Source organism: Saimiri boliviensis, chromosome 8, assembly GCF_048565385.1.
Source record: "Saimiri boliviensis isolate mSaiBol1 chromosome 8, mSaiBol1.pri, whole genome shotgun sequence".
Lineage (NCBI taxonomy): Eukaryota > Metazoa > Chordata > Mammalia > Primates > Cebidae > Saimiri > Saimiri boliviensis.
The window spans coordinates 92,700,818-92,719,571 of NC_133456.1; the positions used below are offsets into that span (position 1 = coordinate 92,700,818).

General features: G+C 41.8%; 1 protein-coding gene across 4 annotated transcripts in view; it reads left to right on the forward strand.

The window, feature by feature from the left end:
- The window catches only part of IL5RA (interleukin 5 receptor subunit alpha), a 43,483-nt gene that overhangs the window by 14,669 nt on the left and 10,060 nt on the right, over positions 1 to 18,754 (forward strand). For all 4 annotated transcript variants that reach the window (XM_074404888.1, XM_074404889.1, XM_010337869.3 and 1 more), the window contains 3 exons: positions 2 to 147; positions 3,383 to 3,521; positions 18,395 to 18,491. In XM_074404888.1, the coding sequence (XP_074260989.1) occupies positions 2 to 147; positions 3,383 to 3,521; positions 18,395 to 18,491 (382 nt within the window). The remainder of the gene's footprint in view (position 1; positions 148 to 3,382; positions 3,522 to 18,394; positions 18,492 to 18,754) is intronic.

Below are 18,754 nucleotides of genomic sequence, written 5' to 3' on the forward strand. Positions count from 1 at the left end.
GATCAAATAAATCCTCCACTGAATGTCACAGCAGAGATTGAAGGAACTCGTCTCTCTATCCAATGGGAGAAACCAGTGTCTGCCTTTCCAATCCATTGCTTTGATTATGAAGTGAAAATACACAATACAAGGAATGGATATTTACAGGTAATTCCTCAGATCATTCCAGTATTTGAAGACAGACATTCATTTTAGAGACATTTAAAACATGATCTTCAGTGACTGCAACCAAATTACAGCTTTGTACTAACAAGGTGAAAGTTAACTTATATCTACCCAGGTATTATAGATATAAACCAAATCTTACTGGTCTTTTGTTTTGAAAGAACATACTTTTGGTTGAAACTAATACAAAAGATTAGATACAGACTCATTGGTACTACTGTTAGTTAAAACCTAAAATGATGGCTGGGCACAGTGACTCACACCTGTAATCCCAGTATTTTGGGAGGCCAAGGTAGGTGGATGACCTGAGGTAAGAAGTTTAAGACTGGCCAACATGATGAAACCCCGCAGTATTTTCAGTAATATAGGTTAGTACTGTACCTATTTTTACTTAGGTAAATTATTGTTTCCTGCAGTCTCATAAAGGAATCAACTGAGGTCAGGAGTTCAAGACCAGCCTGGCCAACATAGTGAAACATCATCTCTACTACAAATACAAAACCTATCCGGATGTGGTGGTGCACACCTTTAATCCCAGCTACTTTAGGGTGGGGGTGGGGGTTGAGGCAGGAGAATTGCTTCAATCAGGGAAGCAGAGGTTGCAGTGAGCTGAGATTGTGCCACTGCACTCCAGCCTGGGTGACTGAGTGACATTTCAACTGAAAAAGAAAGAAAAATCTAAAATGATGCAGCTGCTATAAAAACGGTATGATGCATCATTTTAGATTTTTGGCTGAGGCAGGAGAATTGCCTGAACCCAGGAGGTGGAGGTTGCAGTGAGCCGAGACCGCGCTATTGCACTTCAGCCTGGGTAACAAGAGCAAAACTCCGTCTCAAACAAACAAACAACAACAAAAAATGGTATGATGAATTCTTAAAAAATTAGAAACAGAATTTCCATATGATCCAACAATTCCACTTCTGGCTACATATACAAAACAATTGAAAGCAAGGATTCAAAGACATGTTTGTACACCCATGTCCATAGCTGCATTATTCACAATAGCCAAAAGGCAGAAGCAGCCTGAGTGCCCATTAAATGAATGGAATAAGCAAAATGCAGTGTATACATACAACACGCTATGAGCCAGCATTAAAAGGAAGGAAATTCTGCTACAACACAGAGGAGGCTTGAGGACCCTATGCTAAGAAAAATAAGTCAGTTACAAAAGAACAAATACTGTCCAATTCTACTTTTATGAGGTTAAATAGTCAAACTCATAGAAACAGAGTAAGATGGTGGTTACCAGGAATTGGTAAGGGTGGATGGAGAGCTACTGTTTAATGGGTACAGAGTTTCAGTTTCACAAGATTAAAAGAGTGTCGAACATTGGTGACACAATGTGAAAATACTTAACATTATAAAATTGTACACTTAAAAATGGTTAAGATAGTAAATTTCATTATATGTATGTTACCACAATTAAAAAAAAATATTAGCACTAATGGTCAAAAATTTCAAGGGGAATGGAACTGAGAAGAAAGTCAATCAACATTTCTTGAGCATCAATTATGTGTCAAGCTTTATTATTTGAGTTTATTCTATCCTCACAATAATGCTATGATGTAATTATCATTCTCATTTTATAGGAAAGTGAGGCAAACGAGATTAAGTAACTCTCTCACAGTCACAAAGCTAGGAAAAAAACAGGATAGTCAGGATTCCAACTCATGTCTTATTGAGAGTAGACAAAGCCAATTCAATTTGATTCAACAAATATTTACAAATTGGTTCCTTTGTGAGAGATAAGGATATATAAGACTGTTTCTGCCATCGAGTGACCCAATCTTGTGACACACTTGCCCAGGCTTGGGATTGCCCTCCAGCAGGAAAAGCCAGTGCAGCTAGAGATAGGGGTGTGGGCAGACAGCCTGCTCTGCAGAGGGGAATTGAACGGAATCTGTAAGGATGAAGAGAAACTGGTCTGCTGAGAAAACATGAGAAGGACTTTCTTAGTCAGAGCTTCCCAAAACACTTACACTGAAGGACTGTGTGTGTGTGTGTGTGTGTGTGTGTGTGTGTGCATGTGTGTGTGTGTGTGTGTGTGTGTGTGTGTGTGTTTTATACTGTCTAATCTACCATAGACAATTGTATTCTGTCAAATACAATTAAAATGATTTGCTAGAAAAAATTAAATACAGCCAAAGACATGTAACGTGTCAGTTCACTGATGTGTTTATATATCATAGCAATGTCAAATTGCTATCAAAACTTCTAAATTGCAGTCATAATTTCTATATTTAGCCCATCACAGGCAAGTAGTAAATAGTGCCTGACTTATACCAGTCTAGGAAAGGAGTGACTTTATGCTTGAGAGAGTATGGTTCCTTCAGCCGAGTGGCAAGTAATTCAGTCTGCCTGGATGCCAGGACATAAGACCAGCACTGGAATCCTGACTCTGTATGTGACACTGTGACTTTTCCCAGGTGGCTCTATAGGATTTTGTTAAAAAATAAAGAAATATATATTTTTAAAACCATGACTACAGGCAATGGATGCCACTGAAAAGTTTTGCACAATAAAGAAATGTTTCTACGTTTGCATAGAAGAATTTTGGTAGCAGCATGAAAACTAGATGTGAGTGGGGAAGGTACAAATGGACATACAGATATCAGTTAGTGGCCACTGTAGGAGTCCAAGCAAAAGATAATAAGAGCTAAAATAGGCAATGGTCACGGGCCTGGAGTAAAAAAGGGAGAAATACCTCCAGGGGATATTCAAGATGCAGGTGTCAGGAACACATCTCTGGCAAAGGGGACTAGTTGGATGGTGGTGACAATGATCAGTAAAAATAAAAAGGTGAAGGCCTCATTCATGAGACAATACCTTCATTTCCACACTAGAGAATCTAGCGTTCGTGTGATATTATCTAGTAATGTAACCACAGATTACGGAGGGACAAGGTGAAGGAATAAAGCATTCTGGCCTAGGCTACTCCAGTCTTTCAGTCTGGAAACATCAGCTGGGCCTGGATACGATCACCTGGATCTTGACCATTGACCATTTCATATATTTTGGTTACAAGACAATGTTCCCCTGAAGGGTGACTGCCAACACATCCACACTGAAACATCTAGCATAAACTGTGTCCTGTTGATTTTAAATTGCTTGCTGATGGGTGAGTCAAATGACCCATATAGGACCTGTCGTTTTGATAATTGGCAGAACTAAATTAGGTGTCTGAAGATTCTTATAATGCTATTTTTCCCCACTTAGATAGAAAAAATGATGACCAATGCATTCATCTCAATAATTGATGATCTTTCTAAGTACGATGTTCAAGTGAGAGCAGCAGTGAGCTCCATATGCAGAGAGGCAGGGCTCTGGAGTGAGTGGAGCCAACCTATTTATGTAGGTAAGTAGATTATGTTTGTTTTGCATTAGCAGCCTTCCTTGTGATCAAATATGGTAATCCCAGAAATGTACACTTTCATTTGTGGGTCTTAAAATGGTTCGTATCTCTATTGTGACTCATTTTCTATCGGTATACTGCCTTTTCAACCAGGGACAGATCTGCCATGAAGCCAATAAAGTTTAAGTGTCCAAGCTTCTCATTAGCACCAACCCTCCTAGACCTGGTACCTATTTGTTCCTCCAAATTTTATTTCTATTTCTATCCATTTTTAAATTTCAACTTTTTATTTTGAAGTAATTATTAGACTCACAGGCTATAGGAAGAACTAATAGAGCTCCTGTATCTCTCTCATCCAATTTTCCCTAAGGGTAACATCTTGCAAAACTATATATAGTACAATAGTGTAACTATAATATTGGTGTTGACAATCCAGATCTTACTGAGATTTCCTCAATTTTATATATCCTCACTTGTTCGTTTTTTGAGACAGAGTTTCACTTTGTTGCCCAGGCTGGAGTGCAATGGCACGATCTTGGCTCACTGCAACCTCCACCTCCCATGTTCAAGTGATTCTCCTGTCTCAGCCTCCCAAGTAGCTGGGACTACAGGCACATGCGACCAAGCCTGGCTAATTTTTGTATTTTTAATAGAGGCAGGGTTTCACCATGTTGGTCAGGCTGGTCTTGAACTCCAGACCTCAGGTGTTCCACAGGCCTCAGCTTCCCAAAGTGCTGGGATTACAGGCATGAGCCAGTGTGCCCAGCCATATGTCATCATTTGTATATATGTGTTTTGTTCTATGCAATTTTAGCACATGTTTAAATTCATATATTCATCATCATAGTCAAGATACAGAGAAGTTTCATCATCAGCTGTTACCCTTTTATAAATATACCCGTCACTCTCTCCCCTCTTCTGTCCCTGAACCCTGGTAACTACTAGTCTGTTCTCAATCTCTGTAATTTTCCCATACATAATTTTGACTTTATACTTTTATTTATTTAAAATAAGTTTCCAAAATTGAATAATCCATAGGGGCCTACAAAATCTGGATTTGTCCCTGAGCTTTCAGCCTAATAGACATAGAGGATCAAAGTGTTTAGGCATTACCCAGCCTCCTGTGTTTGCTCTCCAACTGTTTATGTTAGGATCAAATGGACTAGTTTTCTTGGCAAGTTAAGATGGGCATCTTTTCTGTCAGTGAGCTCCATGAAGGGTAATAATATAGCCAATGGCAGCTATGGATGAAGGGGCACATTTCCAGTCTCACCCTGTCACAGATGTCAGTTCCACACCCAGGACATGTGGACTTGAACCTTGAAGATAGAAAATTCATACCCTGCGTTTGCTATTACCTGGGTGTTGCAGGCAGGTCAACATAGGCATTGTCTGAGAGAAGGAAATAGTTAAAAAGCAGCTAGTGTGTCTCAGACGTATGTTAAACCATGCAGCCTGGGGAGGCAAACACATGCCATTAACTGTTCCACTAGGTCTACAAGAGCAGGGAATGATGGGCAGAAGACTGGAGCCTTACATAGGAAGCCCAGGTTTAACATTCAGCCTTGACAAGGATTGATTGTGTATCCCCAGACAAATCATTTCTCTCTGTTTGCTTGGGTTTGCAAGATAAAGGAGATAATACCCACCTTCCCTGCTCCAAAGGGTATCTGAAACAAAAACAACAGCAGGGATAGCAGATTATATGTATTGGGTTTTTTGTTGTTGTTGCTGTCATAGTTGTTTTTGCCAAGCACTATGCTAAACACATTATCTTAGTCCTATCAACAAACTTATTTTGCAGAGGAGGATATAGGTTTGGAAAGTTTAGGTGATTGGCTTAACTGTGTGTGGCCAACAAGTGGCAGAGATGGGGTTCTAACCCCAGGTTAACTGACTCTAGCACTTGATCTCTGGGCACTCTGGCATGGTGTGACAGGATTCTGCAAGCTTCAAAGTGCTGGGTAGATTAAAGTCTTATTTAAGAGATCTCAGTAGCCAATCTTTGTGATTATGGCTGGTCAAACATGTGGACGTCATCTCTCACAAATCCTATGGGGTATTCAGTAACCACTGGAAGAGTATACATCGGAGAGATTTATTTTAGGCACATGCTAAAATGTTCTACTGTTTAATTAATTCACTTAAGTTAGGGGTGGGTCTTCAGGAAATCTTGGGCAGTGACCCATTAGCTCATGTGGAAATGACTCAGATCTGACACATAGCAGGTAGATTTCCCTGGAAGACTGGGAAAGATGAGGAAAGTCCTGATAAATGGAGAACTGTTCTGAGTATGCCATGTGGCTGGTCATGCAAAGTTACTGAGTTCCCAAAGGAGAATAGTGTCCCCTAAAGTTGTGCAACACACAACCAGCTCAGCCTTAGAGGGGTAGCCCTCACGTCACTCAGAGAGACTTACAGGAGCAGCATGAGCCTTTCTGGGGAGAGAGAACTGAAAGGACACTAAAAGGAACTGAGAATAGGCTAAATTCACCTGCTTCATAATTCTGTCCTCCCTTCCTCCTGCCCCCACCTAACTAAATTGACCCAGCACACACAGAACTTCCCTCAACATAGCTCCATTTGCACAGAGAAAATTCACTCTGTTCCCCAAGAAGGAAACAAACATGAGAAACATTAATCAGTCTCAGGGGATTTTTAACAAGGTCATTAATTTTGTCAAGTGCCTAAGGTGGAAGTTTAGTTTTTGTTACTTGACTTTAATAGACTTCTTTTTAAACAAGCTTTATGTTACTCCCCACAGGCACAAAACTCACTGGCTCAAAACTATTCCTATTTCTGTCTTTCCAACACCTCCATATATACAATTCTGGAGATTTTTAAATGCTGCCTAAGGAACCCTAAACCAAGATGATGGGCACCAAGGTCAGAATCCTGGATAGGAAGCCAGTTATGCTTTCTGAGTCTTTGACTTTTGAAGTTACAGTCAATGTTGACTGTGTATAATTTAGAATGTATAGGGTGAAAAAGAAGCACTAGATATTCAGGACATCTAGGTTTTAGCCATGGCTCTGCCAGTGTCTAGCTCTATGATGTAAGCTAGAAATGGCAAAAGATAATATTTTATGAGCAAAGTAATCAGAGACAGCTTAGAGTGCAGTGTTGAGAAGGATTCTGAGGCTAAATTTAGACTATCCGAAGGAATCATGATCTCCTGCCACCACTGCAGGAGACAGAGTGGTGACCAGTGTGCCAGGGTTTTGCCACCCTGTCCCAGTCAGTCTACACCTAGCCCATGTGGGCCTCAGTGTCCTCACTTGTAAAATATAAGTGCGGCACTACAAACCTGCTTCCAACTCCGCCACTCACATTCACCTCCTCTGCACCACCGCACTGCAGAAGTGCTGAGAGTGAAACTGTGATCCATAATGAGTGCTTATTTTAAGCTTGTTTTTAATTTATTATTCACTCTCCACTTTAGAGCTCTCTTACCATTATTATTTCCGAAATAACACCTTCCTAGTTTGAATATGGGCTCATTATAATTTCCCCCCAGGTGTACTTCATTGCAATTATCTATAGCAAACCCCATTTCATTTACTGCCACCCTTTTCATGAAGATGAGCTGATTAATATTACTACTCATATTATAAATTCATCCTTTCTGGAATTTACTCCCCTGCTCAGTTTAGGATCATTAGTGAATTTAATCAAGGTAGACTTTCCATTTTCATCAAGATGATTAATAAACATAATAGGAAGTTCAAGCCCCTCTGGGACATTTTGTGTGGCTCTTTTTTATCCCTTGAGGATGCAGCAATAATTACGTTCAGCTACGAGTTTATCAGGCGATTTTGCTGCTACATTCATTTCCTTTAAACACTCTTTCTCATCTTTTGCCTTATCTTAAAAATGACAGGCTGCAGCCCTCCCACTTCATTTCACTCCAATGTTCAGCTCAAATATCACCCCTTTCTTAGATATTAATTCCGCCCCCCACCATTATTTTAACTTAAGAAAATGGAGGTCCTGAGATACTAAATGACTCAGCAGTTGTCAAACAGCCAAGAAATGACTATTAACATAAAATTTTCTCAAACAGGTGATATATGAGCCAATTAGTGAATTAGAATAGATTTGATCCACTAATTAACCCATTATAGCCCAAGGTTCTTTGATTACAAAAATGAGACACAGGGTAAGTTTTGATTGATGAGATACGGGGGCCGGGAGAGGCAGGGGGTGCTGTCCAGCTCTGTTGGTAAGGTCCCTGGCCACCCAAGGGGCACAGGGGACACCAGGTAGGGGGTATAGTAAGCAAGTGAGTGGTCTTTGCTTGCTCTGAACAGGGCCTGATTGGCTCTCCTGTCCTAGAATTTCCAGAGTATGGAATTTTTAAAATTAAAAACAATTGTCTTATTTCAACAGTTTTAGGGGTACAAGTGTTTTTTGGTTATATGGATGAATTGCATAGTGGTTAAGTGGTTAAGTCTGGGCTTTTATGGCACCCATCAGCTGAATAGTTTACATCATACCCAGTAGGTAATTTTTCATCCCTCATGCTCCTCCTACCCTCTCTCCTTCTGAGTTTCCAGTGCTCATTACACCACTCTGTATGCCTTTGTGTACCCTTAGCTTAGCTCCCATTTTTAAGTGAGAACATGTGATATTTGTTTTTTTTTTTTGTTCCTGAGTTACTTTCCTTAGGATAATGGCCTCCAATTCATCCAAGTTGCTGCAAAATACATTATTGCATTCTTTTTGTGCAGCTGAGTGGTATTTCATGGTGTATATTTACCGCATTTTCTTTATCCATTCATTGGTTGGTGGGTACTTAGGTTGACTCCGTATCTTTGCAATTGTGAATTGTGCTATGATAAACACGTATGTTAGGTGTCCTTTTGATATAGTGACTTCTCCTTTGGAAGATTCCTCAAATAACTAAATGAGCTCTACAATTTGATTCAGATTTTTTTTTTAGAGATGAGGGGGTCTCACTATGTTGCCCTGGCAGGTCTCGAACTTCTGGGCTCAAGCGATCCTCCTGCCTTAGCTTCCTGGGTAGCTGGAACTATAGGCACATGCCACTGAGCTGGGCTGGAATTTTTTGTAATGGAAGTAGCAGTTTCATTTTATCAGTACTCGTTTTCAACTACCCCAGATCAGCTGGCTTCCGTGTCTTATCTTAAGAGCTAACTTCCCAATTTTCACATGTTTTTCTCCTTTTTAAACTTTCTTAACTTCCGGAATCTTCTGTTCCTTTGTTATCTTTGCTGTCACTTGTTTACCGAAACCTATTGTTTCCTGACTTGTCTTCATGAAGCTGTGCGTTTTCTGCAGTACCTCATCTTCTCATCTTCCCTCCATCCATGAAGTTCAAATGCCAAGTGTGAAACAAAGAACGATGAAAACAAATTTTCCCACGGTCATGTCCTTGCCCGTGGAAGAGAGAATTATGTGGGTCTACTCTGCCCTTATTTCTGACAGTGTCTTTGGTCAGGATCAGTGGTTCTGGGACCTGCTTCTTCTGTGACAGACCACAGTCACTGCAATTGCCCTTCAAAGAAATGATGGGGTTTTGCTTTGACTTCACTGAAGGTAAAATTTGATGGCCAGGATCTATGTAATGATGCTTCAGGGTACCATTAAAAATGTAGTTTTTAAAAAGCTTTCTTTAGTCTTGAGATGTATCATACATATACCCAGAGGAGCAAACAAGACTCAGTGCAGTTTTCAGATCACTCAGTCATGACGTCACAGCTGCCCCCAGCAGCTCCTTAAACATGGAGATGTATTGTTCATAGGAAATCCTGCCCCCACTGTACTCCGCCCCCAGCAGCTCGAACCCTGTCAGTTTGAGCTGGCAGGCAGGCAGTGGGGGTGAGGGGTTGGGTGGGGGGGAGGCGTGTCTCAGAGTCTTGTGACACATCCTAGAATCTGTTAGGACTTAATGAAAATGGGTTGAGGCAGGGGATCAAGGTGGCCTGTGGGAATATGAGCTGGAAGCAAGGCTACCACAGGGAAACTCCTGTGACTTCTTCCTTTGACTTGACATTCATGGGCTGATGTGGGTGATGACCTGGTACCTTTGTCGTGCACCTGGAGTCACCTTTGGGACCATCGAATGCATCTGCATTTTCCAGTTTGCCTGCATTGTGCCAACGTTCCACAGCTCCAATCTGTTTGTTTGGACTCTTGACTCCTACTCGGAGTTCTGTTCTCTTCTCTCTGTCTCCTCTGATCCCTACCGTCTCCCCCAGCAGCTCTTTCTTTTTAAATTCTCACACTGTGGTGAAACAAGGAGAAAGATGAAAGGGAAGTGTTGTGTAAAGTTCCACCTGAGCTTTCCCTAGGCCTTCCAAAATAATCTTGCAAAACTCTTGCGAGGTTAGAGATGGGAGCCTCTGGGTCTACACAGTAGCAAAAACTGCTTAAAAATAACAAGAGGTAACCCAGTAACAACATGAAAGACCCACTTAGGCTAACCTAAGACTAACGCTGCTTATTGTGGTTCTGGTTTTCCTGTGTAGACAGATCACACTGCTTCCTTTTGTCCAGGCTGGTCAGACCCCATCTGGCAGCCCCACCGTTTGTTCCCATTAGAGGGGCAGGACTGCCTCACCCCAATGGTCATCCCATTGGCCTGAAGGAGGGCTAACAGGGAGCTGTCAGAGTTCATCTACAAAATCCAGAAGCAAGGAGTTCCCATGGCTCTTTCAGGCACGGCCACCTCTATTGGTGCCTACACTGCCCTCCCAGGCATAAATTCTGCCTTGTGGCAGGATGGCAGCTTAGGGGAGGGAGGGACTCTGTCAGAGGGCCAGTCCCTGTGCAGGACACATTCACCTACATTATCTTGTGTATCCTGACACACATGATTTCCTAATCACACAGGTGAGAAAATAGATGCAGAGGTGAAGGAACTGCCAGAAGCCACACAGATAGAAGATGTGATACCTGGGTCTGGAACCCAGCCAGAGGATTGGCTCCACATCTGAGTTCTTTTTGAGATGCTCCATTGCCCTGGTGGTTATTTCTCCAGCTAGGGAAACTGAGGCAGGAGGATGGGCTATGCTCAGGCAGGAGGACTGGAGGCTGTGAAAGCAGGAAGCTCTGCCAGCTCTTGACCCCGTCAACCTCTATCTGGACAAGCTATTGGGAATGAAGTTAACATCTTCAGGCTGTTCTTGTCTAAATGTTCCTGTCCAAGATCTTCATAGTGTTCATCTTAATGAACATTATGAAGCCTAAATCCTTGAAGGATAGGAACACCCATACCCTTTTCTCTTCTTCAGTATCTGAAATATTTGGTGTGTGTTTATTTCTCCTGACCTGAGTTTATCACTCTGCATTTTGAGAATTCTGATAACACTTCAATTTTGGCCTTGCTTTGATGAAAGGGAAACTATCTTGATGAATTTGTTGACACAATGCATTTCATCCTAATCATAATTACAATAAGTAATATTTATTGATGTTTATTAATATTTATTAATATCAATATGTATCTGCACTGTGCTAAACACTTCACATGTATTAATCCATTAAATCCTTATCCTTGTTTTATAATGCAGGACATAGGCGCTGGAGAGGCTACCCTGTTCAAGGTCACCTTGGTAGCAAGTGGCAGAACCAGAACTAAACCTTTTTTTTTTCTTTTGAGATGGAGTCTTGCTCTGTTGCCCAGGCTGGAGCCAGTGACACAATGATCTTGGCTCACTTTAACCTCCACCTCCCATGGGGGGTTCAAGTGATTCTCCTGCCTCAGCCACCAGAGTAGCTGGAGCCAGAGACATGCCAGCATGCCTGGCTAATTCTGTATCTTTAGAAGAGTCAGGATTTAACCATGTTGGCCAAGCTGATCTCGAACTCCTGACCTCAAGTGATCCGCCCACCTTGGGTTGCCAAGGTGCTGGGATTACAGGTCTGAGCCACCACACTGGGCCTAGGACCTCTTTATCCCTTGTTGCTTACTTCTGTGTGATGACTACATCCTTGGCAGCCAGCTTTCATCTGCTCTAGCAGGTTGATAAAACAGGCCCAGCATCCCCTTACAGGGAAGAAAGTTCTGGGTTGCTTAGGGGCCCCAGAAGGTACATAGCCCTTGGTGCTTTGTGGGAAAGCCTGCAGAGAAGAAAAGTGCTATGAGGAATTCCCCACTCAACTTCATCAAGTCTAGTCCTACCAGGGGATCATGTAGACAAGCAGTATTGCAGTGAGCCATCCAGTTAATCCTAAATGCACACACAAATACACACATGCACACAAATACACAGTCTCCATTTCCTCTCTCTATTGGGTTCCTTCAAGCCCACTTCCACCAGATGAACATAGTGCAAGTCATGTGTGTTATGGCTCTGGCTCCTTTACTACTCTATATTTTGTTCACTGAGGCTGCATTTCGCTGCCCTCTCTTTATTTCTCTAAACCAGGTACTGCCCACAGTCCATTTGACAGCTGCCTTGAAAGCTCACTCACTCAAAAGGTTTGCTCCTGACTTGCTTGCACAGGGAGCCTGTGATCTGGTTTTGGTGCTCATTCATAAATGATGCCATGGTCTCCTCTCCAACCTCAGGCAAGTCACAGGAAGCTAGTTAAACCCTGTATCATAGACTGCCATATTGACATCCTCTCAATTATCCAACTCTGTTGGTGCCATTTGAACTTCTCCCAGGGCCTGCTGGTTCTAAAAACACAGCAGGCCTGCTCCATTGGAAGCATCCCATCAATTTACTAATTAGCTCTTTTCCCTGGAAACCCATTGTTGAGTCTGAAATCAGATTCAAAATCACTATGTAAGCACTCAAAGTTCATACTTACATGGACAATTTAAGGTGGTACAGGTTTCCAAATCAAATTTACCTCCTAAGAGCTAATAGTCTAAACCTCATAGACATAGACTTCTAGAGCAAGAGGGGCTGCAGTCCCGAAGGGGAAGTGGCTTGACAAAGCTCCCAGAGGCAGAGCTGGGACTAGTTTGGGTCCAATACCTGTAGTCCTTCTGCCCTCTGGGTAGCCACTGTCCCAGCCCACCTGAACCCCATGTTCCATTCCATATACATTCTAGGGTCATAGAAGAATCACAGACTATTGGCTTACATGCAAGGTCAAATGGTTGAGATGTCAAAAATGATGGAAACTGAAGTCCCCAGAATCCAGGCAGCTGAATTTTCCAAATGCTGTAATTTGGCAATGCCTAAAAAGCACCCAGAAATCAAATGGGGAGTCTGGAGGGCTTCTCCTTCTTACCGGGACAGGCTGTGTGACTTCTTTCTGAAACTCATCTTTGCATAACCAAATGGCAGTGCTCATTGATTTCTTGAAAAGAAACATCTGTGACTTCCTTTTTAATGGCAAGAAAAGTATTCTCCTTAAGTCAGAGAAAAGATTCAAATGACCTGAAAATACTTTTTTTTTTAATCTCCAAGATCCCAGAATTCAAATTAAGGCTATATTATGGGATCTCCCAACTTCTATAGTATTGAAATTCTTAATCATTTTGACCCAAAGAATGTATACTCTTAGTAGGATTTGCCCTACTTGTTCTACTATCAGCAAAACCAGAGTAGATGCTTACTTTAATTCACTAATTTGCTGACAGTTTTTGTATAAATAAATAACAGAACAGTAGATAATCCACAAGTAATTTCCACTTGGCAATGAGTATGTAAAAGCTTTTCTTGTGCAAAATTTTCCTGCCAATTTGTGTTTTCTTCAAGGAAAAGCTGACCTTGTTGGGTTCTCAGGGGTTTTCAACTGGCTATAGGGAGTGGTCCTAATGCCTCTGGGGCAACTAGAGAAGCCAGGCCAGGAGAGATGACTAATGTGCCAGCTTCCTCCCGGCAGTGACCATGACACTGCTTCTCATATAGTACCTTGTGTGCATCAGTAACTATTTTTCACTTAATGAAATAAAATCTGTTGCTTCTACACTTTTGCTAATTCAGTGGGAATCTTCGCTTATCGAAGTGAGGGCTGAAGTGAATAACTCGAGAGTGGTTTAACTGAAAAGATTTTTGTAATCATGGTCAGAAGAAAACGGTACTGTTATCAGGACTCACCACATCAGACTGGAGGTATTGCACAATTTGAGACACAAATGTGACTGAGAGTGTGACCCTGATAATTATTTACAACACTGCTCCTTTTTTCTCCTGGACCTGTACTTTTTCTGTTGCTTTAACTAGTTGTAAACAGGGTAACTTTTTCCTGCTGATGTACCACTTGCTGAATTTGTGCCCCATGTATATGAACCCACAGTTTCTGAATGTGGTTATAGGGATATTGACAAAATGTTTAAGAGCATGGAATAGTTTCAGAGATGGGATGATGAAGCAGGCTGAATTCCTTATTCAGGAAATCAGACTGGGAAATAAAGTAAGATGGTGTTCGATTTACTGGTATTAGTTTGTCCCAGCTACTCTTTATATTACCTAAGATAGAATACAGTAAAAACAAAGTCTAATGGGACATTCAGTTCCAATCCAGAGGACTGAATATTAATCCTAGAACCACCAAGTATCTGTAGGATTTAGGAAAATAAAAGGTTTGCCACTTTGAGGTTCTGTTTTCCATCATTTAACAAAATGTGGTTAATGCCTTTTTGCAAAACAATAGACATAAGTATATTTCAAAATAAAACTTGAAAAAATAAATACTATAGCCACAGGGCTGGGTGTGATTGGTCACGCTTGTAATCCCAGCACTTTGGGAAGCCCAAGTGGGAGGACTGCCTGAGTCTAGGAGTTTGAGGTCAGCATGGGCAACATACTGAGGTTCTGTCTCTACTAAAGATTAAAAAAACTAGCCAAGTGTGGTAATGCGTGCCTGTGGTCCCAGCTACTTGGGTGGCTGAGAGGAGAGAATTGCTTGAACCTAGGAGTTAGAATCTGCAGGGAGCTATGATCATACCACTGCACTCCAGCCTGGGTGACAGAGCAAGACCCTATCTCATATAAATAAACAGTATAGTCATAGGTTTTTAACAAAGTGCTTCAATCCCATCTAGAGTTTGGGGAATGTCAGAAGGAACACTAGTTTTCCAAAGTAGCCACCTTTAATTAGAGAAGCAGCCTGCATGCTTAGCCTTATCAGACAGCAGGGATACAAACAATAGAACAGGGCTTCCCACAATGATGCACAGAGAGCTATGAAGATGATGCCCAGGAGAGTTCTCAATGACAAAGCAATGCTTAGAATAATTGAAGGGAAGCTCCCGTGTATTCAGTGTGCCCTCAGTTTTGCAGAGGGAAGGAGAGGAATGGGATTCCTGCATCAAGGTTAAGAGCAAGGACTGGTTGGGCTCCCTCACTTCCCAGCTGCGTGGCCTGGGCTGACTTACTCTGTCCTTTTCTGTACAGTAAGAATAATAGCGTCCTTTTTCAGTTACTCTATCTGAACAGTAAGAATAACAGTGTCCATCTCAAAGCATCCTTGTGAGAATTAAATTGAGAATGTATGTGAAGCACTTTACATAGTATCTAGGCACCTAGAAGCACTCAGAAAAGCGAAAAATATGTATCGAAAATAACCTCCTACTTACTTCCAATGACTACTGATTTTTCTTTATTTTTTATACTTTATTACAACTTTTAAACTTCCTGCAGCAAAACAGGTACTTCTTTTCTTTTCTTTTTTGGAGACAGAGTCTCGCTCTGTCACCCAGGCTGGAGTGCAGTGGCACAGTCTTGGCTTACTGCAGCCTCTGGCTCCCAGGTTCAAGTGATTCTTCTGCCTCAACCTTCCTAGTAGCTGGGATTACAGGTGCGTGCCACCACACCTGGCTAATTTTTATATTTTCAGTAGAGACAGGCTTTCGCCATGTTGGCCAGGCTGGTCTCAAACTCCTGACCTCAACTGATCTGCCTGCTGGCCTCTCAAAGAGCTGGGATTACAGGCATGAGCCACCACACCCCACCCAAAAAGGTACCACTTTTCTAAAACCAATTTTGTTAAAGAGAGGTGTACATGAAGTGACAGTACCCTGGACTGAGTGAGTGGTGCTAGAAAAGGTGCCGGCTGGGGAAGGATCTGAAGGATTATACATTTCAACCGCCTTGTTTTCAGATGAGGAAACCAAGGCCCAGAATGACCACCTTCACAGCAAGCTGAGACTAGAACTGAGGTTTCCCGACTAGGCAGGGATGAGAGCACTGGACAAAGCATGCCTGTCTGGCACTAACCACTGGGTATGCAGTAACGATGTGAACTGAGGGAATGAGGAGGAGGGACGAGGGCTGTAAAGGATGGAAAGGATCAAAGTGATTTCAAGGCTTCAGGTTTTGGGGCTCGGAAGAATGGAGACTGAAATGGGGCAGTTAGCGAGAGAAGGAGTTTTGATATGAAGAAGAGCATGCATTTGTTTGGTTTTGAATGTTGTCAGCCTTGAGAAACATCCGGGCAGGTTTCCGCTTTCACCTATGGACAGTTTAAGACATAGGCCTAGAGCTGAGCATCAGGCAGGACCAGGGATAAAAACCTGGGAGAAAATTTCATGAAATTAAAAGATGAAGTTGTATAAACAAACTTTTCAAAGTTGAAAGAACCGACCACAGTGGAAAATACCAAAGGGTCAAAGGATGAGTGGAGAGGGCCAGTAGAAATGAAAAAGGGGAGAAGTGCCACTGAAGAAGAGGAAGATTTTGGCAATAAAGCTGAGGACTCAATTTCAGGGTCGGCTCAAACTATCCACAGTCTGAAATTCAGGAAGGAGGTCAGTAAAAATAAAGCTGGAAAAAGAAACCCAGAATATTTTGAATTCAATGAGGAGGAAGTCACCATGATTAAAAAAGCAGTGTTAGAGATGGGAAATGAAGCATCTGAATCCCTTAAAGAATTTTTTAAATTTTGAGACAGAGTCTCACTCTTGTTGCTGAGGCTGGAGTGCAGTGGCAAGATCTAGGCTCATTGCAACCTCTGCCTCCCAGGTTCAAGCAATTCTGCCTCAGCTTCCCAAATAGCTGGGACTACAAGCATGAGCCAGCAAGCCAGGCTAATTTTTGTATTTTTAGTAGAGAGAGGATTTTGCCATGTGGGCCAGGATGGTCTTGAACTTCCAACCTCAGGTGATCCACCTGTCTCAGCCTCCCAAAGTGCTGGGATTACAGGCATGAGCCACTACACCCAGCCCTTATTCAAGAATTTGACTGGAAAATAAGTTAAGAAGGTATTTGATGACAGTGGAGAGAGATGGCAGAGCAGGGTCATGGCTTTTTCAAGATGAAGAATTCTATGACTATTTGAAAGCAAAAGGGAAGAGATAAAGAAAGAGATTAAAACTTTCAGGAGGTAGAAGATAAAGCTTGGGTAAGGGTCCTCAAAAATCAAAAAAGCAAGAGAACAAGGCAAGGCTGGACTCACTAGCATTATATCCCAAGGCATCTCTCCCTCTTGTTACTTGAATGATTTGGGTTTTAAGCATTTTAAACATTTTTGAAGTCTTAGCCTATTAACAAGGACTTGAAAATTCCACTTATGTATTTCTTGTTTTCTAGAGGAAGCAATTCATAGTAAACTGGGGATGGTAATCTTTTCTCCTGGTGCGGTGTGGTTGAAACCTCACCACAATACTTAGCACAGTGATCATTAAATCATTGTTTGTGTTGCTATTTGCCGAGTGTGATTCTTTCTAATGGACTCCCTGACAGGTGCACCCATGTATGATCTTTTGACAACTGAATCCCAGTGATTTGTACAGTGCCAAAATATAATGGGTGCCCAATAAATATTTGTTAAATGGATGAATAAAGGAATCAATGAATAAGCAGTCTCTCCCACAGAAACGAAACTTGTATTCAGGGAGATCATGCAGGAATCAAGCAGGTTAGCACGTGCATCACCTCTCTAAACATGATTTGGTAAATGGCCTTGAGTTTTTCTTTTTTTGGTGGGGGACAAGGGACAGAGTCTTGTTCTGTCCCCCAGACTGGAGTATAGTGGTACTATTTTGGCTCACTGCAACCTCTGCTGCCAGGGTTCAAGCAATTTTTTGCTTCAACCTCCCACATAGCTGGGATTACAGGTGCCTGCCCCCACAATTGGTTAATTTTTGTATTCTTAGTAGAGATTGTGTTTCACCATGTTGGCCAGGCTGGTCTCGAACTCCTGGCCTCAAGTGATCCACTCCCCATGGCCTCCCAAAGTGCTGAGATTTAAGGACATGAGCCACTGTACCTGGCTGGAGTTTGTCCTGGATGCATTTCTAGTACTTAAAAAAAAATTACATACCCCAAAGCTATTATAGAAGTTCCTCGAAGAATCTGTCTCTTGAATGTAGACTCAAAACAAATTTAAACAGAGAATAATTGGCATGCAAAATACTGACTTTCTACACTGACTTAATGGCAGTTTTCTTCTTTCCTATCTGTGAAATGGGAACAATGGTAAGAGGTACTTTAGATACTTAAGATTGAAAAGCACTTAGAGTCTGATGCCTTTATTGTTCACTACAAGTATTATCTCATACTTTCTCCAAAAGTTTAATTTCCAACTTTGTAAAATATTTTGATTGTGATTCAATTGGGTTACTCAGTAGGCTTATGTTTTGTGGATTTTCCATCTAAAAACCTTACTACATACCAAAAACAGATATGCTTCAAGATCCAAGTGGCACAGTACACGGAATGAACTCCATAAATATTTGCTGATTAACTGAATAAATCATTTTTTAAGAATAAAAGTGGTCTCACTGCCATCATTTCATTTCATCCTATATCAGCTTTGTGAGATTGTTATTACCTGTCTTTTACAGATGCGAAATCTTAGGCTCAGGGAAGTTAAGCTACTTGCCCAGCACCACCCAGCACCGGCAACTAAAACTCAAGCTGTCTGATGCCCCAAGCCTCATCATTTCTTTTACCTGCTACTGCTTCTAACTTGGACTTTCTTATCTTTCTTTCTTTTTTGTTTTCCACCAGGAAATGATGAACAGAAGCCCTTGAGAAAATGGTTTCTCTTTGTGCTTATGGCAACCATCTGCTTGATCTTGTTAATTCTCTCGCTCATCTGTAGAACGTAGGTATTCTTTACATTTGGGAGCTTGCAATGGGGTCTGAGTACTGCATTTTTACACACTTACTATGTGTCCGGTAGGCAGAGGGTTCTTGTTACCAGGTGGAATTTATAGCACTTTTATGCCTGGATGACCTGTTCGAGATGAGCATAGGCCAAATCAAAAGTGGGAAACATCCAGAGGTGAATTACAGCAGCCAGACAGAGCACAACACAGCCCTTGGCTATCACTCACTCCTACTTGAAGCTGTGGATAGCTTGTTAAT